At 47.7% G+C, this 27,793-nt stretch overlaps 1 protein-coding gene across 2 annotated transcripts in view; it reads right to left on the bottom strand.

Moving 5' to 3' along the window:
* Positions 1–2,827: 2,827 nt before the first annotated feature.
* Positions 2,828–27,793, bottom strand: part of Rph3al (rabphilin 3A like (without C2 domains)) — a 104,587-nt gene continuing 79,621 nt past the window's right edge. For both annotated transcript variants that reach the window (XM_042670532.1, XM_042670535.1), the window contains 3 exons: positions 6,143–6,256; positions 4,270–4,416; positions 2,828–3,831 (listed from right to left, as the gene is read on the bottom strand). In XM_042670532.1, the coding sequence (XP_042526466.1) occupies positions 3,797–3,831; positions 4,270–4,416; positions 6,143–6,256 (296 nt within the window). In that variant the 3' untranslated portion in view covers positions 2,828–3,796. The remainder of the gene's footprint in view (positions 3,832–4,269; positions 4,417–6,142; positions 6,257–27,793) is intronic.

Genomic DNA, 27,793 nt, shown 5'->3' with positions numbered 1-27,793 from the left:
GCCCTGAGGATACTGCCAGACCCTATTGGACTGTCTCCCTAAGGAAGGACAGAGTGGTCAGAAATAAGACACAGGAAGTTGGTGGTGGTTATGGAGCTGGGAAAGTGGGTGTGGAGAGCTACTGCTAAATGGGTACAGAGCTTCCATTTGGGACAAGGAAACAAATTCTGGGTATGGATGGTGAGGGGATGAGCTGGGGGTCTGTGAAGCATCCTCCTCCTCCTCCTCTTGGACTGCAAGGGCCAGCCATGTCCTGGCCTGGCTCTTATAGCCCTGGAGGGGTGAGAGTGAATGCAGAGACAGCCTGGGTGGGGAGGTAGGGCTGCTTGATCACCAGAAGCTTCTGGAAGCTCTCTAGGCCAAAGCCACACTTTACTCTCCCAAATGTGGCTGGAAGGGACAGCTGTTTCACTGTCTCACCCTGATGAAGGAAGATAGATGTCAGTTCCTGCCACTCTTGGTTACACAGAGCCATGGACAAAATAAGTTGTGTGTGGGGGGGAGGGGTGTTGGCAAAATTTCTTTGTAGCAGTAGGATAAGAGATTGTTTCTTCCCGTTCTTCTCTAGAAGTTTCCATCTGTGCTACTGACCCAGCGGGGCTGCCCTTCTGCCTATACCAACTTTCTCTGTTCTCAGAATCCTGATTTGTTTTTACAAGCAAATCCTCAAGGGCATGTTCTGGTATTCAACTGCCCCGGATGCAAACACAGGTGTTTCAGGGTCTCTCCGGGCCTCAGTTTCCTCCTCTGTGAAATGGATGGTGTGAAAATGATGTGACTCTTAGGAACATAAGGATTCCCCAGAGCTGGTAGCAGGTGTGATAGAAGCCATAGTGGTAATCTTCCCATCATGGCAAAATGCTTCGTTTGTCTTTGGCGTTGGCTCTGTAGAATGGAGGACTGTGGTGGTGGGTGGGCATGCTGCCTGGCATCCTTGGTAGGAGGCCTACCTGCCTGAGTTGGCAGCCTCCCTCTGCTGCGCCCTGCACTGGGCAGGACACAGCGACATTCACAGGAGTAGCGGGGACATGCAGACCCAGAACACAGGCTCCTAGGAACCTGGAGGTGCAATGCCAGAGAGTGGGTGTTGTCATGTTAAGGAAGGATGGCAGCTCCCACTTTTGGGGGGTGGAAATGGCTCTAATGAGCTGAGCTGTTGGAGGTGATCCTGCCATGGATGCATTAGCTCTGTCCTGGGTTGGGACACGCAGCAGGGCTTCTCCTGAGGAGTCACACGGAGATGGGGGTTCACCTTGCACACTGAGCCTGGTCTTCCTCCCCTCCCCTCTGTCCCCTGCGAGGTCTGTGTCAGGTCCCCCAGCTGGTGTCAATTCTAGGAAATGCAGGGAAATGGTTTCCACAGAGCAAGGGGTCTGCACGGCAGTCTCGACCTAGGGAGCCTCTCCATCACCTGGGGATGTAAAAATGTACCTTCCCAGCCTGCTCCTCTTCAGCTCCTCACCTTCACAACAGTCATTCTGGGGAGGGCACCGGTGATCTGTTTTTAGTCTACTGGGTGACCCAGAAGGACAGAGGCCATGTCTGTTTTGTCGTCTACTGCGCCAAAGTCTCTAACAAGATCCCAGCAACTGTTCAGGATCTAGCCAATGGCAGAATTGATCCAGCTGGGCATCACGCTTCCAAAATCCCAAATGCCAGAGTAGGAACATTAGCTGGTCCCAAGTACCATCAGTCAGTCACTGCACTGTCTTTTTATGCCATCTAGATGAGCTGTGCCTCAGCCCTTTTGCTTGTAGTTTGTTTTTGAGGTAAGGTCTTGTGCTTTTGCCTGGGCCAGTCTTGGACCATGATCTTCCTGACTCCACTTCTGGAGTAGCTGGGATTACAGAAACCCACCACTATGCTTGGTACAGCTTTCATGTTTATAACAATCCTCATTTTTACAGATGAGAAAACTGAGTCACAGAGAAGTACTCATGATCTCAGGTAAGTTTTGGGGGTTTATGCCATTTTAATATCTTTGTGTCATTTTAGAGGGAACTGGGATGGGGAACAAAAGAAATTATGTATGTCTTCAGGCCACCGTATGTTACCAGGAGTCTTTAACCATTAAATTTTCTTTTTAAGGAAAGCAGAGCTGTGGCTCAGTGGCAAAGCAAAAGAGCCTTGAGCAAAAGAGCTCGGGGACAGCACCCAGGCCTTGCATTCAAGCTCCATGGCTGACAAAAAACAAAAAAACAAAAACAAAAGCTAGGTGCCAATGTCTCACACCTGTAATCCTAGCTACTCAGGGGGCTAAGATCTGAGAATCACAGTTCAAAGCCAGCCTGGGAAGAAAAGTCCCTGTGAGACTCATCTGCAGTTAACTACTCAAAAACTGGAAGTGGAGCTATGTCCCAAAGTGGTAGAGCTCTAGCCTTGAGCAAAAGAACTCAGGAATAGCGCCTAGACCTTGAGTTCAAACCCCATGATGGGGGGAAAAAAGTGTGTATGTGTGTGTATGCTTTTTTTGGTTGTTTTTTGTTTTGTTTTAGCACTCAGCTTGTTTAACACATGTAAGCCTCGGGTTCAATTCTTAGTATATCCCTCCACTCCAAAAACACACACAAAACCCATAAACCCATATACAGGTACATATGTGTAACTCATTTAGATTCTTTTTTTTTTACCTAGATGGCCTGCTTTTTTACTCAGCATTAGGGTTGTGAACTCTAAGACACACATAGATCTAGTTCATTCCTTTCACAGCAGCAAATCAATGGAACTATGTTTTTTTGTGTTGTTTTGTTTTTTCTTTTCTCTCATCCACTTCTCCTGATGCAGCTCAGAAACACAGGCCATCAGGGTCTTTGATCACCACACCAGCTCAATGCAAATTCTAATCTTTATTGTTTCAATTCTAAAGCATAACATGTCACAGGAAAACAGTGAGTTTTTCTACCTCTGCCAGTGGCAAAGAGAAAGGCTAAGGCCTGGGAGCTCCCAGTTTGTGAGACTGGGGTGGGTGGGGGAAGGAAAGAGAGACATTACACACGTACAAACACAGACGCGCGCGTGCATGCACACAGACACACACAGACACACACACACACACACACACACACACACACACACACACACACACACATTCTGTTTTCAGGAGAGGGTTTTTCAGAAGCATTTATACTGAGTATTTTTCATACCAGCCAGCATCTACTAAAGATCAGTGAATTCATGTCTTAGGGGAGACATGTTTCCTGGCTGAGAAAAGTCTGGGAGGCCCATGGAGGGACTCAAGAAACCTAACAATGAGTGAGGCTAAACAGAGCTCCTGGAGCAAGGCAAAGTATGGCCATGTCTCCTCCCCGCTGTTCTGGGCTCCGTGTATACCTACACAATGAAGGGAACACTCAGGGTTACAGTTCTCACTGTGACCACCATTCCAGAGAATGCCCTGCAGGACACAGCTGCAGTGCATACAGGAAGGGCCCTTCCAGCCAGCCCAAGACCCTAAACGTGAACTTGGGGCAGTCTGGGGGGATAGGGAAGGACAATAAATACAGGTAAGGGCGGGGGGGGGGGGTAAGAGGAGTGTTGGATGAAGAGGCCCTTGCCAGGAGGGTGCAGAAAGGCACTGGGTGGGACTAGAAGGTTCAGCCCCCAAACACTGGTTTAAGTTAGAGGTCAGGGACACAGGGTGATGGGCTCAGGCCCCCTTCAGAAAGGAGCCTGGCAGCCTGGCTCCAGTGCTCATGTTCTCTCTCTCTCTCTCTCTCTCAGAGTTTCCATTGGAGAACTAGCTTCATGAAACAAACATCAGAGCCCAGGTCAGGCTGAGGGACGGACTGAGGCCACATCAACAGCGAGGACTCGCCCAGGTGTATCTCTTGCCTTTGGGAGAAGAAAGAGAAGTGAGGACAGGTGGGGATGGAATGGGTCCTCACTGGGTCAGTCAGTTCCCACACAGCCGTATGCCTTCTGCTCATCTGAAAGGAACCACGGAGGTGTGGGAGGCAGAGAGCCAAGGCTGGGCCAAGTGCAGAGAGCCTGTGCTCTGGGCCAGATCCTCTCCATCCATTGGCTGAATGCTTCAAGACCTGTTATCTGTCTCTCTCTGCTTCTGTGTGTCCATCAGAACCCAGGCGTCACCAGTACCTCACCCCCCAGCATCTGGCACCATGCTTGGCCACCACCGAGAACTGAAAATGTTACACACTACTGTACCACTATGGAGTGTTAGAGGAGGAAGAGGGCTGTGTGTGTGTGTGTGTGTGCAAGTGAGCAGGGCGCAGGAAGAAGTGGCATCTAGGAGGTGTGGGTGATACTCACCAGAACCCTTGGGCTCAGGCTGGGGCAGGGTGCCTCCCTGTGGGTCTGCAGGACCTGCCCCAGCCTTGCTGGCCAAACTGCTTTGGCTCCCAGAGAGGTGGCTGGGCAGCCGGGTGAGCTCCATCCAGGGGGCCCCCACACTGCCACCTGCAAGAGACCACATGTGGGCCTGCATGGCTCTGTGCTGCCTGGATCCAAAACTGAGTCAGGGATAAAACTCAGCCTAGCCAGGAGCTGGTCATATCTTCTCATTTGGAATCATAGGACTATCTGCTCGCAACTCCTATGTTGGGAGTTTACTCTCATTCACATGGATGCTGTCTTCAAGAATCTTCTAACAGGACCTAACTTCTGCCTCTGTTAATTGGCCTGATATACCAAGGCAACAGAATGGACCCTAGGACATTTCACTAAGGAACAATGTGAAAATGCATAATTACTAGCTTTTCCTATCTTTACAGAATGAGGGTGGAGGAACAGTATGTTAACTCAGCTGTAAAGAGGAGATATTACTTCCTGTTTATATTCATTAAATAATTCTCTCTCAAGCCAGGCACTAGTGGCTCATGCCTGTAATCCTGGCTACTCAGGAGGCTGAGATCTGAGGATCACGTTTCAAAGCCATGAGACTCTTATCTCTAAAAAGCCACTCAAAAAACTTTAAATGGTGTTGTAGCTCAAGTGGTAGAATGCTAGCCTTTAGCTGAAGAGCTGAGGGACAGCACCCAGGCAGAGTTCAAGCCTCATGATTGACAAAAAAAAAAAAAGTATTTCATGATCGACTAGTAATGTCTGCCATAGCATCAGACACTGAGAAATAGAATGTGTGCCCAAGCCTTTACTACCTCTGATCGATCCCAAACTTCCATTCCTAGCAGAAATTCCTTTCACATCAGCTCTGGCAGAGGATCACTCAGACTTGGTTTTAGGACAACACCTGAAGTTTTTTAAAAAAGTCCAGTTTGGGGCAATTATTATAAGACTAAATTTTGCACTAAAATTGACCTTCCTGAAACTTCTTTCAAAGTTCCAGTTCCTCACCTGGCACAGGTGGCTCACACCTATAATCCTAGCTACTAAGGAGGCTGAGATCTGACCATCAAGTTTCAGAGCCAGCCTTAGTAGAAAAATCTACAACACTCTATCTCCAATTAACCAGCAAAGAAGTTGGACTGAAGGCATGTTTCAAAGCAGTAGAGCACCAGCATGAACAAGCAAGCTGACTGAGAAATATGAGGCCTTGAATTCAATCCTGGTACTCGCACCAAAACCCTCCCAAGAATAAAAAGACAAAAAACCCAGTTCCCAGAACATTCTTCACCTGATTTGAAGGTAAGGAAACTGCTTTCCTTTTCCTTCCTAAGGCCTTCTCTTTTCTCCTTCAATATGGGAGTTAACCCTCTGTCATATGACCGTCACAGAAGTGATGTTACACAGATAGCAAAATCAGGAACTTTTCTGCTCCATCTCCCTTGTGCTAAAAAAGAAGGGCCAGCAGGGAGGTGAGCAGGAATAAGGACTCCACTGCAGTTTCAAGTGGATCCGGACTAGCTACGCAAGCGTTGTGCCTGATTTTCAGTTTTCTTTTTGGTTTTGCTTTTTTTCATTCACAAGACAAAATCTCAGCTGGGGAATGTTCCTGGGGGAGCTTGGTGTCCAGGCAGAGGGCATGGCTGGCTAGACCAGCCTCTAGTCCACGTGGCTCTTCAGGAGCACTAAGGCTTTAACTCATGGGGGAGCACTCTCTAAGCATAACCCCACCTCATCTACAACAATTTCATACCCTAGACAGGGAAGCTTCTATCAGAGGAGTTCAGCCAAGCCGTTCTGTACCTCCGGCTTGGAAAACAAACAGTCGGCCTCCCACACTTACCTGATTCTCCTCCAGGTTTATCACCTTTCATGTCCCTGACCCCAGCGGACGGAAGTCTGTCATCCAGGCTGGAGGAGCTGAGATCTGAGTCACTATCACTGTCACTGGAAACCACTGGAAAGATAGACATAAAGAGAGATCACCCTTCCTGCTGCTGCTTGAACAGAGGGGGTCAGGCCAGGCCTCTCTCCTGCCATGACAAAATGACCGAGAACCTCAGCCAGCTAGGGCATAAGAAACACTGCTGGGGGTCTGGAGGTAAGGCACTGGTGTGCGCGTGTGTGTGGGGGGGTGAGGTGATGGTGGAGTCCTCCTTCTGCTAGTCAGAGGGGAAAGCTGATATGCAGAAGCTAGGATCTGAGCTCTGTATGCCCAGCTCTAGCAGGGAGGGCTAGCTCCCCCGTCAGACTTCTCCCCTACCCCCACTCACCCTCTCTGACACCCTCTCTCCTTGCCTGGCAGAAGCTAATGATCCCAACTGGTGTAGGCAAAGCGATTCCAAGGCCTCCCACCTAGTAAGGCTAAAGGTTTCAGAATAACCCATAAGAAATAGTGCCACCCATTTCATAGATGAGAACACTGAAGCCCAGGCTACAGGTCAGAGGAGCAGGCTCTGACAGGCTCCAGAACCTGAGAACCTGAGGATCTTCTCCCCAGAAGAGCTGAACGAGGGCCAGGAGGCCTGGATCCTTATCTCAGTCCACCCAGTGAAGTACCAATGAGAGGGAAGAGGGCACCATCTCAGGAACAGGGAGGGGGTGGAACTGGGGGTGGGGGGGAAGAGAAGGAGCTCTCACAGTAAAAGGCTTCTTTTCTATACTCAAGAAGACCAGATTTGGCTGGTTCGACAGTGGGTGTCGTGATACAGGATATATTCATCCTCCAAACAGTCTATTTTCATTTTAAACATAGAAATGTACATCTATGTGCCCACCTTATGAGGCAGGCTTCAGGGCTTAGAGATGGGGCCCACACAGCCCTGTGTGTATAAACTGAATCCAAGTCTCAGTATTTATGACTTGTTTCAGATGCTTTAAGCTGAAGCAGGAGCTTAAAGACACTGCAAAGCGATGTGACTGTGAAATCTTTCTATATTTTTCCATTTCTTCCTCCTGTTTTTTACACTTGTCCTGCCCACTTAATTCAGTAGGTTTTTTTCCCCCCTCCCTTCTATCAAGATCTTACAAAGACTTGGTTTTAATGCAAGAGCTCTGGCCTCTTTCCTGACTCCTCTCATCAATTTGCATAGCATGTTAATTAAAGGCTGTAAGGATCATAAGTAAAAATGCACAGAAAGGTGTGAAATCAAAGGTAACCAGCTCTCATAGGTGACCAATGAGGGCCTCTGTTGATGTGTTTTACTTTGAAATGCAAAATGCCAGTTACAGAGAGGGGAGGGAGAGCAGGTTGGGGTCTTGCAGACAGTGTTAGGTGCTTAGAAAGCCAGTCTTAACACTCTCAACAGCCCTGAGCTGCAGGCCCTCATTTGGTAGGAGATAAGATTAGAAACAGGATTGATCTATACCCAGGGTGGCTAATAGGTTTCATTTGATCTGCCAAGTCCTTTGTGAGCAGCATGCAACATTCTCAGACTGCATTAGGCTCAACAGGAGGAAGTGCCTGCTCAGTTAGGGAAATCTGCTAGAGAGACCGGAAGGGGAAATGGGGCTTCCATCTGGATCTGGAACTTCCTGGAAAGTTTCTGTGCCTCAATCTATGTCACCTTTCTGCTGAGGTAGTCACAGGTCCCAGATGCGGGCATCCAGAGGCTCAAAGCTGGCCGGCCGTTTTTTGGCCCTATAATAGAGCCTCAGTACTGGGCTTCCACAGCTGAATGGCCAGCACACAGTAGGTGCTTTATAGAGGTATTATCACCTTCACCCTCACACCTCACATCCTGCCAGTTTCACCACCTGTTGGTCTGGAGTTAATCTTCTCATCACCATCATCGCTGGTCATGCTCATCTCCAGGCCTTAATGTCCCTCACCAGGGACCCTGACATGGCCTATCAGGTCCAGCAAAAACACAGGTCTTGCTGAGTGCCAGTGTCTCAGGTCTGTAATCCTAGTTATGCAAAAGGCTGAGATCTGAGGATCTCAGTTCAAAGCCAGCCCAGGCAGACATATATATGAAACTCTGATCTCCAATTAACCAGCAAAAAGCTGGAAGTGGAGAAGGACGTGGCTCACGTGGTAGAGCACCAGCCTTGAGTGAAAAAGTCAAGCGAGAGCAGGTGGCCTTGAGTTCAAGCCCCAGTACCGGCACAGAACAAACAAAAATTCCCATGGAGGGGCTGGGAAGGTGGCTCAGTGGTAGAGCGCTTGCCTTGCATGCATGAGGCCCTGGGTTCGATTCCTCAGCACCACATAAGCAGAAAAAGCCAGAAGTGGTGCTGTGGCTCAAGTGGTAGAGCGCTAGCCTTGAGCTGAAGAGCTGAGGGACAGCGCCCAGGCCCAGAGTTCAGGCCTCACGACTGACCAAAAAAAAAATCCCATAGATCCCCCCCCAAAATCCCATAGATCCCAGTTTCACCCTCTACAAAGGCTCTTCTCACTTTCAGGAGAAGCACACTCCCCTGCCCACCAAGGATCTCGGGGGCCCTCCTCTTTAGGGAGTGACCCAAGGCATAGGGCAAATATGATGACTACATTACATGGTTGTCCCATGTCTCCCTCCTTCTGCTCAAGGATCTGCCCCCTTTTCTGCTATGGTCCTCTCCCTCTGCCTGGCAGAAAGACTCTGTTGTGGCTTTTCTGATGTAGAAGTAAAAAGAGGAGGAATGTCAATGGGCCGTGTTCTCCTTCATGGAACCTAAGAAATACAAGGAGACACTTGGCTTATTTTATAGTTGCTTTTCAGATCCGGGACTGTGTGGCTTTGAGCAGCGGTCCACTGAGATCAGATCCCGCGGGCATCAGTGCTGTAAGCACTTACGTTGTTTTGACTCATTTCCTGGCTGACTAAACATCAGTCCTGTGGTCCCTAGACAAAGGGGTGGGAGGAGGTGGGCAGGAGGCAAGGATGCTTGTTAGACATCTGGAGCAAGTGGCTCCCAATGTCCTCCTTTGGTATGGCTAAAGGAGGATCGCGGCTAATGCTCCCCGAAACTCTGCCAGAAGGGGAGCCAGGTACTGTGGAACTCAGTGGGAAAACAGTCCCTGTGGAGAGCTGGTGACTGACCTTCACACTGGCTTTCCAGGTGCTCTGGCATCAAGTCATAGTTCCTGACTTGGAGATGTCACAGCTTCTACCTCTCCTTTCCCCAGCTGACCTGCAGTATCTGTGTAGTTAGAGGCTAAGGTGGACATGGAATCGCTGGGGGTGTTGAGTATCTCCTGGATCCCTTGTTGCCAATGGGAAAATGGCAAAGGCCTGGGCAGTAGACTATGGGGTAGGGTATCCCAGGACTCAGGTTATGGTGGCAAGCTTATCTGTCCCATTGTTCTCGCCTTCTCCCTCCATTATATGTAGTCACAGAAGTGAGACTAAAATCACAAGACACAGGTGCCATGCAACATAGGAGGTGTATGTCTGTCCAAAATAGCAGCAGGAGGTGAGGTGAAGGACACCCATATTGCCTTGTCTTTGTGGGGTTCCTGTGTTGTACAAGGTGAAAACTCACCCAGTAAACATCCCTAAGTTTCTATCATTTGACCTACTCTTTTCTCCTGTCACACACCCCAAAGGGCCCAGTCATGATAAAGCAGGGACAGCCTTAGCCTCATGATAAGAGTTCACGAGAGTGTCACAGAGCAAAGACCAGCCAGCTACGTAGTCATGCTCTAGGATGAGCTGCCCCTGTCTCATTGTGCCTGGGATTTCAAACTGGAGCTAGGCCTCGGTGTGGAAGGCTTTGTGCTGCAGACCCAAATCCCATTTCTAATCTGTTCTCATAAACCCTACTTGAAAGAAACAAACTGAAATAAGTTTGCTGTGTCGGTCAGAGCCTGGCCTTGGCACTTCCTGTCTCTAAGGAAAGAGGCTCGGGGAGAAGATTGGGCCAAGGGCAGCTCACACAAACATTCTTTACCCTACTAGTCATAGCTTCCTCTCATGGCCAAGGAAGCAGCTCTTTTGTCTTCCTGTCCCTGTAAGGCCCAACCCTGGGCTAATTTGCCATTCGATCACCATTGCCACCTTCCCTCCAAACAGCAGCTGGCATCGTAAATCTTTTGGGTCTATTAACGAAGATTTTAGGCTCATAAATCTTCTGGCCCTTGCTCTTCCATCCTCCACAAAACACTTGGAATGTCTGAGGCCTGATTTAAAAAAATTTTTTTTCCTATAATTCCCTAAAGGCTGTGTCTGGGATGGCTCAGTGACGAGCCTCTGCATTCTGCCCACGCCTTAGTTTTCAGATCGAAGATGGGAAACCCCCAGGGAAAAGCCAGTCCCGATTGCCTTCAGGAGAAGCAGTATCATTACATGGATTCACTAGGCTCTGTGATGAGGGTGGGGGGAAGAGACTCCCTCCTGCCTTCCCTCCTTGGTGGCCTGAGTTCCTGAACCACTTTCTGGGGAGCCTGGTGTCCCTGAGATTTCCCCATCACACCCAAAAGGGCTGCCCTGCTTCTCTGGGCATCCATCCTCAGCACTGGACAGACACTTGGTGCCAGCTATGCCTGCTTCTCTGGGGATGGGCCAAACTCCCTCTTTTCCCCCACCAGCTCACTCTTGGATGGATTTGCAATTTGACTATCACCATGGAAACTCCGAGTTTTGGTACATGAAGTGGGGGGAGAGTATTCCTTTTTGGAAAGTTTCCTTTGATTACCTCAAAGGACACATGTGGCAGCTGCTGTCCTGTGAAGACAGCTGGCCTGGGGTGGTGCAGGGGACCTGTGAGATGGGGCCTCACAGAGTTGCACAGGGATCAAGACCCGCCTCCAGGCTCTGCTTGGCCAGGACTGCTCTGGATAGCCCAGGTATTTTTCTCCATGGTAAAACCAAGAAGCTGACCAGGTAGCCACTCCAAGTCTGAGTCATAGGACTTTGTGGGATCAGCGCAGCACTGTTGTGAGACCTGATGTCACTTTCTGATGGATAGATGGGGAAACGCCCCCCTCTGGACCATGTAACATCTGTCTGCCTGGCACAAGGACAACTGGCAGTCTGGGAGGCACTTGCGATCCACACGGTTGCTCTGCTCTGAGACTCCGAAGCCCCCAGAAGTTGTGGGAATTAAAGGAGGAAGGAGCTATTTTCAGCAAACATTCTGCCAAGGCAAAGCAGATGGTGGAAAATTTTGCATACTAAAAACAAAAAAAATTATTTTTTGTTTTTAAATGTAAAGGAATGATGATTATAAGGCCCCAGCGAGGGCACAGACATCCCAATTAGCCCTCCCTGACCTACCAGAGACATAGCTCAGAGACAGAGCTGGTCCTGTTGGCCTAGGAGATAGATGCCCCCCACCAGATGGCCTGGGCCCTAATATCCTATTGAAAAGCCTTCAAAGTCTGAGGTGGTGAAGAGGCCCTGGCTCTGAGTCACAGGACTTGGGTTTGTGTCCTGCCTCTGCCACTTCCTAGCTGTGTGATTTTACACTAGTTTCTTCACCATTTTGTGCTCAGGGGGAAAATGAAGGGGGGGGAGGGATGATGACTCTTTCCCTGGGGGCTATAAGCATTAAAAGAGGAAATGAGGGCAGTGGCTATCAGTGGCAAGTACTTCGCAGACAGAAGCTATTTTATTTTGGGGGAGGAGTTCCTGAACTCATGGGCTCACATCCCCCAGGGGCAATGGAAAGCCTCTGGGGTCACCATGCTCCATGCCCAGACCCACCTGTCAGGGACACACTGGCCTCTTCTGTGGAATAAAGATCTCCAAGCTGTGCTCTGTAGGACGTGGACTGCACTGGGGACCTTCAGAAGCCATTCAGAGGTGGGTGCTGGTGGCTCATGCTTGTAATCCTAGCTACTCAGGTGGCTGAGATCAGAGGATCACAGTTTAAAGCCATCTAAGGGAAGGAAGCCTATGAGATTCCTATCTCCAGTTAACCAGCAAAAAGTCTGAAGTAGAGCTATGGCCCAAGTAGTAGAGCACTAGCCTTGAGCATAAAAGCTCAGGGACAGAGCTAAAAAAAAAAAAAGAAGAGGCTGATCTGGGATATGACCCATCTCTATCAATATCAATGCTCACTTACCTTACCTAGCATGAAGGGTATCTATCTGGTCCTGCCTCCCCTCAGAACTCTGCATCTTCAGAAATCCTCCCCTCCTAGTGACTAGCTCTAGCTTGGTCTCCCTGTCAGAGCAGTGTGAGAGGCACCTTCTAGTTCATGTTCAGTATCTAGGTTTGACCTCGGGCTCTGCTTGTATGCATTTGAGCAAATGCTTCAGATCATGGAGGCTTGGGCTTCTCATCTGGAAAATGGAGATAAAAATAACTACCAATAAAATCAGGCCCAACAGGACAAAAGGCTTTAGAAGTTTCAAAAGCTGTACCAATCTACAAATACTGTGAAAAATTGGACTTGAATTCATTTCCCAGGAGCCTCCACTGAATAGTCCCACCCACCCCAGGAAGGAAGGATGGAAGGCTACCCCTCTCCCTTCCTGCTTGGCACCTCTCAGCTCTGAATTTCTTCCAATGCTCACTTTAACCTCATTGGTGCCAGGAGCCATGGCAGGCAAGGTTACATCTCAATCCAAACCTGCCTCCTTTACTAAGTCCTGCTTGGGGTCTTGTACAAATAGGCACTCAGCAAACACTGTTGACACGGAGTGACAGAGTGCTGTTCACCCAGGGCCTGTGCTTGCAGGGTGGGAGGGGTGAACCACACTCGCCTTTGCTTTGGGAAGTCTCCTAGGTCCCCAGAACTATCCTCCAGGGGTAGGCCTTTTGGCAGCTGCAAGAGGCTCAGAGCTTTCCTGTCCTTTCTGCCCAGACCTTGGAGTTGGGAGATCTGGTAGCTGGACACAAACTGGCCACATTAGAAGGTCTTCTCAAGGAAGGCAAAGCAGAGCTGTGGCCTCTGTATTGTACTTAGTTCTCATTCCAGGCTGCCTCTAGTTGCCCTGAAGGATGACCCTGGGCAGGGGAGGGGCAGTCGGGCAGCCTAGGGCAGGCTGAGAGGCAGACCTGGGAATAAGGGCTCTGGTGCTTGCTTATTCATTCACCATCGATTTTGATTTTCTCTCTCCTCCAGGTTCACAGACAGACAGGAGGCACCGGCTAACGAAGACAGATCCTCAGATCAATAGAGCTGTGGTTGCCAGCATGGAAATCCTTCAGTCCTTTGCCCTCGATTGAGGAGCCCTTCTCTGGAGAGAAGGAGGTTGACACCTGGTCCCTCCAGGAACTAGATGGATATAGTGGCTATATAGATAGGGGCAGAGCGTAGGTGAGGGGCAGTTAGAACTTCCTAGGGTGGGAGTGGGGGGGAGAACTTAGGGAAGGCTTGACACAGATACAAAAGCTGGGGGAGGAGGTGTCAGGCATCTCAGACATCAGGAGAAATAAAGGCTTCTTTTGGGGTCAGCCCCTGGCTCAGGCACAAGGAGCTGGTCTGGTGAGGGTACTCTCTGCGCTGTGTGGGGACAAATGATGGCCTCTGCTTCCTGGAAGACATAAAGCATACTAAGCACACCCACTCGAGCCAGCTCCTTGGTGCGGAGACAACTCTTTAACTTCATCTCTCTTTGTGTGCCTCTTTCACATTTTTCTTTTTGTTTCTTTTTTTAAAGTTAATTTACTTCATTGTTATGATAAAGGTAATGTACAGAGGGATTATAATTACATGAGTCAGGTAATGAGTACATTACCTTTTGTACAGTATCTTCTGTTCCCTCATTCTGGTGCTTTTTCTTGAGGCAGGGTCTCCTGGTATGGGCCAGGTTAGCCTGGAACCAGTAATCCTCCTGCCACAGCTTCCTGAATGCTGGGCTTACAGGATTGCATCACTATGCCAGGCTCTCACAATTTTGTTTTTAAATCTCTGCCTCTCATCTCCTCTTTAGTTCCCTCTCTTCTGAGTCTCCACATGTGTTCCTGGTCTTCTTGGGTCTGTCTCTTGGTTCTTCTCAGTTTTTGTCTCTAGACTCTGTCTCTGAGTCTTTCTATCTGCCTCTGCACCTGTTTCTGTCTCTCATCCTCCAAGCCTCTGACATAGTTTCCCCAGGGCCAGTGTCGTGTGGTCTCTGAAGTTTGTGCCTCAGTTTACTTTACTTGGCTGGGAGCCTTAGTACCTCCTCAGCCCCAAGGAGATGGACCACACGCCTTGCTTGGGTCCTAGCCCAGGAGCAATGGAGGCAGAGGGAGGCCCTCCTCACTTCCTGTATGACTCTCTACTTTGGCTGTGCTCCTGCTCTGCCAGTAGGAAATCAGCTTGGCTCCTTCTACCAGGATAGACTCAGTCTGGGATGGACAGTAGGTTCTAGGAGCAGCTGGAGAATGGCATGAGCCATCACCGCTATTGTCCAGGGCTTTACTGCAGCCAGACAGTGTGGGAGGCTACATTTATTCACTTTCCCTAGGCTCCCAAAGGCTGCCCAATCTAGAGTGGGTAGAATTAAGTTGTTGCTTCACCTGGCGACACAGGTGAGTAGCCTGAGTGCCGCAGTGTGTACAGAGAGCCTCACGCCAGCTGGTCTGGTGGCAGCTCTGTGCTTCTCAGCTACACTGGAGCTGATCTTTTCTGCTTGGTGTCCCAAGACCTCACCTTGCAGCTGGAAGCAACCAATCCACTGAGACTATCATCAGGTTTGGGCAAATGAGCAGTGACAGTTGTGTTCCTAACCTCCATGGTATGGCTAATGAGGGCTTTCTGCTCTTGGGAAATCAATCTCCAAACCAGTGAGAACACTCAGGACAGACAAGGGGCTACTAGGGGAACAGGAAGTATGGTGGGGTAGAGCAATGGACGGGGGGAGTCATTGCAGCTTCTGCTGTAGAGATGGCCCCTCCCCATTCATACCCACTGATCCTGGGCTGAAAAGGCTCCAAGGGTAGGTCAGGCCCAAATACATAAGCTTCTCTTTCAAAGTACATACGTGGCTGGGCACTGGTGGTGCACACCTGTAATCCTAGCTACTCAGGAGGCTGAGATCTGAGGATCTCTGAGAGTCTCTTATTTCCAATAAACCACCAGAAAACTGGAAGTAGTACTGTGGCTCAAAGTGGTAGATTGCTAGCTTTGAGCAAAAGAGCTCAAGGTCAGTGACCGGGCCCCAAGTTCAAATCCCATGGCCAACCAAAAAACAAAACAAAAACAGCACAAATATGGCCTGGCTTCTGTCTTCCCTGAGGCAGTCAGGCCCCTGCCTTCCACTGGCAGGCAGAAGGGCCAAGTCAATGAAATGGATTGGATATGAAAAGCCTGCACTTCCAGAGAAGTCTGCCTACTTCTCTTTTAATAGGTGGTCTCCCTTCTGTTCTTTTCACAGAAATGGCAAAACAAGTATAATTGCCTTGTGGGCACCGGCAGCTCCTGCTTGTAATCCTAGCTACTGAGAATTAAGATCTGAACATTGAGATCTAAGAATTGAGGTTCAAAACCAGCTGGGGCAGGAAAATCCATGAGACGCTAATCTCCAATTAACCATCAAAAAGCAGGAAGTGAGGCTGTGGAGCTCAAGTGCCAGCCTTAAGCAAAACAAACAAACTCACCCAAAAAAACTAAGGGACAGTACCCAGGTCCTGAGTTTAAGTACCATGATTGACATAAAAGGAAAAAAGAAAAGAATAATTGCCTCCCTTACCTTAGGGCTGGACCCAACGGTCTCACACATGCTAGGCAGTGCTTTACCACTCTCTCCTTTTTCCCTCTGAATCAACTGGTAGGGGTGAAGCTAAAAGAATGTCAAGATGGCAGGGTGGAGTGGGGACTGTGGCAAACAAAAGCATACTAGCCTTGTGTGAAGGGGAAGCTGCTCCTCAGCCCCAATGGCAGACCTTCTATGTTCAAAAAAGAAGGTAGAACTTCATTTTTTTTTTAAAGTAGTAAGTCTCTACATTAAAAAATTCTGGCAATGAGGAAAGGGGTAACAAGTTTGACAAGAAATGTACTTATTAACTTACTTATGTAACTGTAACCCCTCTGTACATCACCTTGATTAAAAAAAAAAAAAGTCTGGCAGTGCATTTAAGCAGTTCTCCAGATCAAGTAACTGCTCCATAACATGGGCAAATGTCTGACCCTCCCAAGTCAGATAGCATCCCACCTCCCAACACAGACACCCCCCTGCTCTGTCCAGCTTCCACCTGCTTCAGCCAGCCCAGCCAAAACACACAACACAACTGTAGCTACTCTGAAGGAAGGCTGAAAGGCAAGTTCAGAGTCCACTAGGAAATGAGGGGGTAGAGTAAGGCCAGCCAAGGGCTCCAAGGAACTTCAATAGGCTAATTTCTTAGGAGCAGAGGAAGAGGGAAGGCAGCATAGAAACAGCTGGCTCTGGGCAGGGAGCGATCCTGTCTGGAAATAAAGCATTTTACAATCCACAACCGCGGCTCATTAAGAATGAATGGCTTGACTGGTATAAATAGCACGCTGCGTTAAGAAGTCAGGAAACAGCATATGCGTTCCATGGAAAAACGGCTGCCGACGAACTGCCTATTAGCTCAGCTGGCTGCCATTCTGCACTAACGAGACAGAGGCCTCAGGTCCAAAGCTGGGGAAGGATGTATGGTTTGTCCAGCTTTGGGCCATAGAATGTATCCTCTGCCCAACATGGTACTCCAACTCTGGACACACAGTAAAAGCCCATAATGAGCTTCTTGTCATTTCTGATCCCTAGGATCCCCACCATAAAAACTAGCCCTGGCTTGAATGCTCCCAGTGACAGGGAACCCTGTCTGATACAAAACATTTCTGAGGTTGCACGGCTTCTGATGGAAGGACAGATTTTCCTCTCTCTGTCCCAAATCCCACTTGGGGAGAAGCATTCTAAACTGACCATAGTATTCCTTGTGTCTGGCTGGGAGCAAAAGGGGTGCTCTGAACAGAAATGAGGGACTGAGCCTTCCCCTCCTGAGTGTGTGTGTGTGTGTTCTGGGAATATGGGCGGGACAGGTGCATACTGCAGGGTGTTCAGACATAGGCAGGGATGAGAAGGAGTGGGGACAGGCAGGATCAGCTGCAGCCAGCCCCCTGCTTTGAGCCAGCCTCGGTGGGTTCTGTTCTAGTCACAAAGGGCAGAGGCAGTGCATGTAAGGGTGTGGGCTAGAGTGTCCCCATGCATTCTGCTCAGGAGGACAAGGGGGGCTGGGATACAGAAGCCTGGGCCCCCAGCTTAAGCAGCCGATGTGACCTTGGGCAGACATCCCTTGTCATCCATCATGAACAGTCAATTTCACCGTCTGTGGCTGCCCCACAGCCTGCTCTGAACACCAAATAAGATAATGACCATGAGTCACAGGGCGCTCTGGCTGAGGCCAATGCCGCTTCCATCACGGCTTCTCCAGGAGGTGTGTGTGTGTGTGTGTGTGTGAGTGTGTGTGTGAGTGTGTGTGTGAGTGTGTGTGTGTGAGTGTGTGTGTGTGTGTGTGTGTGTAGGGGGGTGGGGGTGGGGACAGATCAGCAGGGCAGTGTTACCAGGTAAGGGCATCCCCTAGTAAACCTTGGCAGCTGGAGCTAAGACAGATGGTTCAACCTGAACAGAAACTTGAAGCTTGCTTTCAATGGACTGCGACCAGAACCAGCTAAGGAGTTTTAATAAATTGCTTAAAATCTAGCAAGCCAGTGAAGTGATACCGAAACTCCCATTTTTTTTCTTAAAATTACCCAAATGGAACTAAGCCAAAACCTCGAAGTACTTTTCTGGAACAGACCTGGAAGGGAGCCAGTCTGTTATTCTGTTCAAGGCCACGCAGGAAGCAGAGCCTGGCTCAGCTGGACGAGGGTGGGTGGGAGACAGGAGACTCCCATGGAGGGCCCTGGGGACAGATGGATACCTAGGCCTTGGCAGAGAAGGAGCTCTATTAGAGTGAAGGCAGAACTAGGGGAAGAGGTGGCTGGGGCTGGTCCCCTTGGTCCAGGCTCTGCTGTTTACACCTTCTACCTTACAAGGAGGGAGAGAGTGCTGGAAACTTAGAGAGGAGATCTGCTGGGCTGGCTGGAGCCCACAGCAGGTACCCTAACTGCACTGACTTCCCAGGTCAGACTCTGGGAACAGTTGTCAGGAGAGAATGCAGGCCTTCCTGGACAATCGTGATATCTCCTGTGGGTGAATGATGTCTCCCAGAGCTAACCAAGGAACTACAGGAAAATGCTCAACCCAAATCAACACCCAGGTTCCAGGGAAAGGAGAGAGGGGCCTACCTAGGTGGTGAGCCTACCTGTTCTGCGGGGTCCACAGCTACCACCAGCGGTCATGGGAAGGAGGTGATGGGAATCTGCCTTTGTTCTCATAACTCAATGTTGCTCCCATGGCCTACTGCCCATCCCTTCCCCAGGGATTCCCCTCCTGGAAATCTCCCTGGAATCTTATCCCTGACCTTGAGTTATTCTCAGCAAAACTTCACCCCCAACCTTACCTGTCTGTCACAGCTGCAAGACACCAAAACAGGATAGTATGCTACAACTACAAAGACATTTCCAAAAACTCTTATAACCAACTGTATTTAAACCCTAAAACCCCATAGCCCCCTACTCCTTGTTTCTCTGACTGCTAGGTATTACATGGAACCCCTCTGCAGCCATGATTAAGTCTTTATCTGACCTGCTGAGGTCTCTATTTCTTCCCTTTTGTCTACTTGATCTTTCCTAACAGAAAGGACCACCATTCTTGCTCTTTCCCTGATTCCTTTTCCCTTTCCTCTTTATTCCCCCTTTCTCCTTTCCTTTCCTTGGAAGAAAGGGCCATTCCTGCTTTTTCCCCTCTTTCCTTCCCCTTTCCTACCCTCCTAACCCTTCCCCTCCCTTCCTCTTCCCTGCCATTTATTTTAAGATAGAGTCTTGCTGTGTTGCCCAGGCTAATCTGAAGTTCCAGGGCTCAATGGATCTTCTTGCCTCAAGCTCCTGAGTAGCTAGGATTACAGGGATGTACCACTTCTGGCTCATTTTAAACATCTAGCTATTTAGTGTGTTTGGGGACACACTTGGGAGGGGATGGAAGTCTAAATGTACTATTTCTGGTTTTTAAATAAACCTGCTCATTTCTCACTGAGTTGAAAAGCTATCCTATGTTCGGCTTCCATACATTCTTAAGCCTATTCACCTCAATTCCACTCTCCTTACTTACCTATATACTTATTCTCTACTACACAAGCTATTCTCTGACTTCCTTATGGATTTTAATTGAGATGCGATTCATATCCCATAAAAGCCACCTTTTGAACATATACAATGAAGTGATTTTCAGTATGGTTGTGAAGTGGTGTGACCATCACCACTGCCTCATTCTAGAATGCTTTCATCAACTTTAAAAGAAATGTGTACCCATTAGCACATCCCCTGGCAACCACTAATCTACTTTCTGCTTCTATAGCTTTGCCTGTCTGGACATTTCATACAAATGGGATCACACAGTATGTGGCCTTTTTACTCTGGTTCCTTTGACTAGGCCTAATGTACTAAGGGTTCGTCCAGGTTATAATGTGAATCGCTACCTCAATTCCCTCCTGCCCATCCTTCTCCATCCTTTCCTCCCTCCATTTCTCCCTCCTACCTTCTCTTTCCCTCCCTTCCTCTTTTCATTTCTTCTCCTTCCTTTCCTCATACAGGGTCTCACTACATCCTCATGCTAGCCTCCAACTTTCTATCTTCCTGCCTCAGCCTATTGAGTCAGGACTCTATCCTATGACCTCATTTAACCTTAATTACTTCCTTAGAGATCCTAGCTCCTAATATGGCCGTGCTAAGGTTTATAGCTTCAAAATAGAGTGGGGGACACATTCAGTCAAATCAAAGGACAAAAAAATTAAGCCCTGAACAGAGAGGTAAATATGAGTACAGGTGTGTACCACCATGCTTGGCCTTCAGTTCCTTTTTATGGCTGAATAGTATTTCATGGATTGGTTGATTATGTTACTTTTGCTTATCCATTGCTCAGTTGGTAGTCATTTGGGTTGCTTACACTTTTTGGTTACTATGAATAGTGTGGCTAAGAACATTTGTGTATTTATGAACTTAAACAATTATTTATTCCTTCTTTCCTAAAGGTTCTGTTGGGCATCTGACAGGAATGATCATACACACATAAATTTGGTTCTTTATAAGAGAAGACTCCTAGAGATTCTGCCTTTCTATGATATTCTTAGCAGGGGATCACAACAGCCCAATCACTAAGTGCATAGGACCCTATATAATGAAGCATATCAAAGTGAACTCCAAGAATTGGAAACATTAGGTTCTTATTATGTTCTGTATGCAGTTATTTCTATTTTTTTTAGTTTGTGTACCCTTTGTCTTGTATATGTTTATCTGATCCATGGAAGGGAAAGGGAATCGCAGAAACAGCAGGACAAAGGATAAACTAATGCAACAATGATACTCACTAGAGACTACATTGAAATGAATTTTACAGTGGGGGTGGGCGGAGAGGAGTGGGGAGGAGTAAGTGGGAGAAAATAAGGGAGGGGTAACAATGTTTAAGAAATTTACTCATTTCTTGTATAACTGTAGCCTCCCCCATTCATCATCTTTATAATAAAGATATTAAAAAAAAGAGTGAGAGATGCTGCCTTTCTTTTCTCCAGTTTATATACTGCCTCCCAAGGGGACAGCCCTCATAACAACAACCCCACTGATACCTTGATCTAGGTCCTCCACATTCCAGAGCTAGGAGAAAATAAGTTTTTGTTGTTTAAGCCATCTAGACTGTGGCATTTTGTTACAGCTGCTCAAGCAGACTAATACAAAAACAAAATTCTATTGTAATTTTCTTCATATTGGTCTTATAATTTTCCTTAAAATTTGTTTCCAGGACATTTAATTTTTTTTTTTTTTTTTCTGATGCAACTGAGTTTCGAACTTGGGGTCTTGAGCTTGCTAGGCAGGTATTCTTCCTGCTGTGCAGCACATCCAGTCCTTTTTTGCACTTTTTTTTTTTTTTTGGTATCAATCCTGGAACTTTGGGCCTGGACACTGTCCCTAAGCTCCTTTTGCTCACTTATGCTAACTGCACTATCTCTGTTTCCCGCGCCCCCCTCCCCCCCTACACCCCCCCCCCCCCCCCCATGATTAATTGGAGATAAGAGTCTCACAGACTTTCCTGCCTGGACTGGCTTTGAACGGAGACTCTCAGATCTCAGCTTCCTGAGTAGCTAGGATTATAGGTGTGAGCCACTAGTGCTTGGCTGCACTGGTTATTTTTGATCTAGTATCTCATTTCCTGTCTAGGCACATGCCTGAACCTCAATTTGCCTATTTTAGGCTTCCTATTACAGCTAGGATGACAGGGGAGGCTTCTGTACCCAGCTCTTAGTTGAGACTGAATCTTACAAATTTTTCTGTTTGCACTGGCCTTGAGCTTCAATCCTCTTAATCTCAGCCTCTCAAATAGCTAAGATGACAGGTATGAGGGACTGATGCCCAGCCATTTAAAATTATTTATTGAGATTCCAGATGGGTTTTCCCATAGCAACTTCTAATTAACCAGTATAAAGCTATTTTTAATAGATTTTTCTGATGTCCTATCAATTTCCAAATTTTCTTACTGATCTAGGTTATTTTGGTACAACCTGTTGAATTTTCTTGGTATATAGTCAAGCCATCTGTAAGTAATATTACTTTTCTTCTTTTCCGAGATTAACAGAAGCTTTCATTTTTCTTCCCTTCTTATGTTGGTTAAAAGCTATAGGGGTTGGGAGTGGAGGTCAGCGCTAGAGCAAGTATGTACAAGGCCCTTGGTTTAATGCTGGCACAGAAAAAACCCTATAAAATCCTGTTGAGTTAGGATAATAGGTATTTCTCACTTGCATTTTGACTAACATGATTCAAGTGCTTTGCCAATTAATATAATGGTTTTATTTATTTTCATCAGTCATAGGGCTTGAACTCAGAGCCTGAGCACTGTCCCTGAGCTTTTATGCTCAAAGCTAGCTCTTTACCACTTTGAGCCACAGCTTGACTTCTGGTTTTCCACCTAGTTCATAACATTTGTTTTTATATATTTGTTCTTTTCAGTAATTTTGTCCTATATTGTTTTCTTTTTTTTTCTCTTTTTCTTTTTGTTGGTCATGGGTCTTGAACTCTGTGCCTGGGCACTGTCCCTCAGCTCTTCAGCTCAAGGCTCTACCTCTTGAGCCACAGCGCCACTTCCGGTTTTCTGGTGGTTTATTAGAGATAAGAGTCTCACGGATGTTCCTGCCCGGGCTGGCTTTGAACCATGATCCTCAGATCTCAGCCTCCTGAGTAGCTGATTATAGGCGTGAATCACCAGCACCTGGGATATATTGCTTTCTTTTATTTTTATATTATTTACGTTTTATTTAATCATTTTCTTAAGCCTTGGGGTGAAGAAGATATTTCAAAGCAAAATAGGAAGCCTAGAAACCACAAAGTAAGCTAAGCGCCTGTAATTCTAGCTGCTCAGGAGGTTGAGATCTGAGGATAGTGGTTCAAAGCCAGCCCAGGCAGGAAAGTCTGTGAGACTCTTACTTCCAGTTAACTACCAAGAAACTGGAAATGGTGCTGTGAATCAAAGTGGTAAAGCTAACTAGCTTTGAGCTAACAGTGCTCAAGCCCTATGTTCAAGCCCCATGACTGACAACAACAACAACAACAACAAAATCCACAAGGCAAAAACATACATTATGCACACATTAAAAATTTTTTTAATTAAAAAAATTGTTTTTAAATGGAAAAAGATGCTATAATGAATTGGAAAGCTAAAAAGGAGGTAAAACTACATACAAATCAAGATGAATAACTGGACAGGGTGCTAGTGGCTCACTAATCCTAGCTCCTTGGAGGCTGATATCTTAGGATCAAGGTTCAAAGCCAGCCTGGGGAAGGAAAATCCTGAGATTCCAATAAACTTCCAAAAAACAGTAGAGCACTAGCCTTGAGCAAAAAAAGCTCAGGGATAGTGCCCAGGCTCTGATGTGAGGCCCTAGGACCAGCACATACATGCACACACATATAAAAAAGATAAATGGCTTGGTACAGTAGTGGTTCATGTCTGCAATCCCAGCACTCCAAAAACAGGCAGGAGAAACTTGAGTTCAAGACCAGGCAAGACCTATCTCAAAACACACACACACACACACACACACACACACACACACACACACACACAACACACACACACACACACACACACACACACACACACACACACACACACACACACACACACACACCAAAGTAAAATATAGTAACAATAAAAAGTGAGCAATGGATTTGGGTGGCCCTTTTTTTTTTTTTTTTTTGCCAGTCCTGGGGCTTGAACTCTGGGCCTGGGTGCCATCTGTGAACTTCTCTTACTCAAGGTTAGCACTCTACCACTTGAGCCACTATACCATTTCTGGCTTTTTTGAGTAGTTTATTGGAGACAAGAGTATCATGGACTTTTCTGCCCAGGCTAGCTTCAAACCACGAGCTAGGATTACAGGCATGAGCTGGCTGGGCAGGCAATTTTTAAAAGAGAAACTCTAAATAATCAATAAGTAATAAAGTCATGAAGAGATATGCAAGTATGCAAAATAAAACAATAAAATGTCATTTCCTATCCTGTACATTGGCCATGATTTTAAATCTTAATTATATTCACAGCCCTCAAGGACTCAGGTAAATGAGTTTCACTGAGGTGAGCATAAATGACCAGAATATTTGTAATCCTAGTTACTCAGGAGGCTGAGATCTGAGAATAGCAGTTCAAAGCCAGCCCAGGCATGGTGGAAAGTCCATGAGACTCTTATTTCTCATTAACCACCAGAAAATTGGAAGTGGTGCTGAGGCTTAAGTGGTTGAGAGCTTGTTTTGAGCTGAAGAGCTCAGGGACAGTGCCCAGGCCCAGCGTTCAAGCCCTACGACCAAAAAAAAAAAAAAAAAAAAAGACTTTGGCAATGTCTCTCTTGAAATTTAAAACACAGAACCTCACTTTTGGAAACCCAGCCACAGATGAAAAGCTCTGGCTGGCAGGTTCCAGATGCAAAGACATTTAGTATTGCTCACGGTGGGAAAAGTTGGAGCCAACCAGAATGTCAGTCCTCAGGTGAATAATGAAATCACTATTCACTATGCTATGGGGTTTTATTCAGCCATTAAAACAAATGAAAGGAAATCTATATCTAGTGGCCTGGAGAGATGCCCACGATACTCTTTTAAAAACAACAACAGAAAATTGCAGGAGTCAGGCGTAAGAGCCTATCTATTTTTTTGTCATTAAACAAAAGCAAAATGAAAAATGTAAATACCTCCATTAAGTTTATGTTTGTGGGAACGGTGTGAAAGGGATTTCATATGTGGCTGAATTGTTTAACTTGTAATCTCATGTAAGTAAAACTTAACTGACTGAGCCATGGCTTAAGTGGTAGAGGGCTTGCCTAGCAGGCTTGAGGCTGATGAATTCAATCTCCAGTATCTCAAGAAAATAAATTAACAAAGAAAATTTAAAGTAGGAAGCAAAGGAGCCCAACTTCTGAAACATTAATACATTCACTTGATTGCTCTGTCGATTGGAAAGCTTTATGGCTTGTAGCTATTTATTACTGTTCTTTTTTCAACAGGGCATGGAGGGGGCTAGGATAAGGGGTACAAGAACTGGGGTGCAGGGAGAGAAGAGTAGGCTAAGAGTGCAAGCTGGTGCTAGGCTCAGCTCTGTGCCCATGGGAGGGACTGCAGGGCAGCAGGAAGGTGCTGGCCAAGAGTCCTCAGAGGCAAGGGGCAGGAAGGAGAGCCACCTCATGAGAGCAGGTGGTTTAGTAACAGCCTTCAGGTACTTCCTGGGTGGTCTAGCAGATCCTGGGTCTAAACCCAACCAAAACCCTTCCATTCACAGGCTTCTTTCTAATCCCTAGGAGCCCTTGAGTGGATCAGTCATTTGTCCAGTAGCTGATAAGCATCTAGGCTGAGTTGTCCCCCTGTTGTATCCAGAGGATGGTCAAGTCTAAGACACAAATAGCCATGCTCACATGGGGCTTCCAGAATTGTGAGGTGGGGGGTGAGGGGGAGGTATGCCAGGCTGCCTCTAAATACAGATCACTCTGTTCTCATCTGAGCTTAGCCTGGGCTAGATCAACTGCACTGTCTGGACACTAAGGACAATTTTGTCTGCCCAGTCTCCCACAGGCCTTGGGGATACACTGCTTTTAGTACATGGCCAGACTTAGGGCAGAGGAGAACCAGCCTCAACCAGAAAGCACAAACCCTAGCCAGGCATGGTGTACAGATTGTAATCTTAGCACTTAGGAGGCTGAGGCAGGAAGATATTGAGTTTGAGGACAACCTGGGCTATATAGCAAGACTTTGTCTTGGGGGGAAAAAAAAAGGCTGAAGATGTTTTCAGTGGTTAGAGCACCTGCCTAGCATGTACAAGGTCCTAACCTTGATTTCCAGCATTGCAAGATTAGAAAGACAGAAGAAAGAAGAGACCTGGCTCTGGCACAGGTGGACCAAGAAGAGCACAGAAACTACCTGGAAGTAGGCTTGGGCAATTCTGGAGTAGCTGGAGTAGTCTTTCTATGGCTCTCCACTCCCCCTCCCAGACTCACGTGGCACTGTGGCATCTTGGGTGGTAAATCTGCATTCCTCCCTGTCTCCTCTGCCTTAGCCATCAGTTCTCCCTCCTTCCATCCAATTCAGTCCTGCCCACCCCCGCCAACTCCTCTGTGTGGGTGCAGATGCCCCTGTGCAGCCACAACCAGCCTGGCTGCCAACCCACCCTGTCACACTGCCTGTGGGTTGGCATGTGTCAGGTCATCTGGGAATCACAAGGCTTCCACAGGCCTGGCACAGAGAAGCATAGGGACTTGGTCCTGAAGCTTAACGGGAGAACAAATGCTCATGGATGAGCCTTCACACTGACCGGCCCAGCCTTGGTGCAAACTCAGTTCATGCAACATGCCAGTTCCAACAAGTGTGTGGGGCCACTGGCTCCTTCACTCATGTAATTAAAAGGTCATCTGTGTGTGTATGTGGCTGAGGAAGCATGGGCTTGCCTTCTACTGGGAGCATACGTGTATGTGTGTGTGTATGTGTTGAGTATGCATGAACATGAGCATCTGGATCTATGGGAGCATGTATGAACATGTGTTTGTGCATGTGTGAGTATATCATCTCTCTCTCTATATATGTCTCTGTGAGTGTGTGTAAAGATAGATTCATGTTTGTATCTATGAGTATGAACGACCATGTGTGTATCTATGAGTGTGTGTGTGCGTGTGTGTGTGTGTGAATCTGTGCAGACAGGGTAGTGAAGGTGATGACCCCTGCGCTGGGCACTTAGGGCACAGCTTTTCCTTTTCAACTGGCTCAAAGCAACATTTCTGCGAGTGCCACTGCCTTTTGTCCCTGCCCTTCCCTCTGTCTATCTGTCCAAGGGACAAGGATAAGCCCTCATGGTTGGTGGGAGGGAGTGCAGGCTTTGAGGATGGAGAAGAGACAGGATGGAAGATGGCTGCTTCTCAGAGCTGGCCAGCCATGGAGGGCTCAGGACAATGTCTGAGCAGGCTGCTCCTTCGGTCTTCCACAGGGACGCCCCCTGCAGTCTGCCCTGCGATCCTCACAAATGCTCGTCTGCAGTAAGTCAGGGAAGGTGAACCTTGGCTGTCAAAAATGCAAAAACAATCAGGAAGGACAGGCTGCTGGGCCAACACCTGGAGAGGGCACACTCGCCGCATGGCAAGCCACAACTCCATCAGGAAGGGCCTTCAAGGGTTTACTGACAACCTTCAAATGTTGACTATAAACAAAAGTTAGTCTTGTAGTAAGAAAGAAAACAGCTCAAATGATATAAAAACAGCCAGACATCAGACATCACCTAAGATGTTGGAAAGCTCTTAAGAAACAGCTGACTGGGCTTATCATCTGGGTACCAACCTCCATATAAGCTATTGTGTCTAGTTAGTACCTCCTGGAGCCCCCTCCACCTCTGGTCTCCCTTAGGACCCTAAGGCTGAAGCCTTAGGCCAAAGCATGAGCACCTCTGAGCAGGAGGACAAAGGCCTGCCTTTAGACCCCAGCTCTGCTACGCATTCACCAAGCCATATCCTCCTCCTCTCTGGGCTTTAGGTTACGCATCTGTAAAATGGGGCTATTAAACACTGGTCCCATCTACCTGTCTACCTCTGAGCCTGCTGTACATCCAGGAACTTCAAAAAACATAGATATGGACACACTGGGAGAGCTGGGAGAGAGGCCTCTATTCCACCAGGGACCATCACAGTGGGCCACCTTCCCTCTGTGCAGCCATTACAGACACCAAGGGTGCTGAACACAAAGGCTCCCTGCTTGTAGGGACCAGGCAGGGTCAAGAATCATCTCTTTCTGAGACACAAAACAAGCAAAGGGGAGAGGTGACATAGACCTGCCTGGGAAGGATGTTTGTAGACCTCGAAAACATGTCACGGATATGCCATGCCATTCCATAGGGCAGCTGAAGATGTTCACACCCCCAAATTAATGCTTGTTTGGGAAACTGCCCGCCCCCCAAGGAAGAAGTGCTGAGTTGGGAGGGACAAAGCCCAACCTGAGCCCTCTGGCTGGTGTGGTGGGTACTAATCTGGCACCCACATTGCCTCACTGGAAGAAGGCCTGAACATCAAGG

This window comes from Dipodomys spectabilis, unplaced genomic scaffold (genome assembly GCF_019054845.1).
Source record: "Dipodomys spectabilis isolate Male_0828 unplaced genomic scaffold, ASM1905484v1 ptg000018l, whole genome shotgun sequence".
Lineage (NCBI taxonomy): Eukaryota > Metazoa > Chordata > Mammalia > Rodentia > Heteromyidae > Dipodomys > Dipodomys spectabilis.
This window is presented reverse-complemented; position numbering and strand designations above follow the sequence as displayed.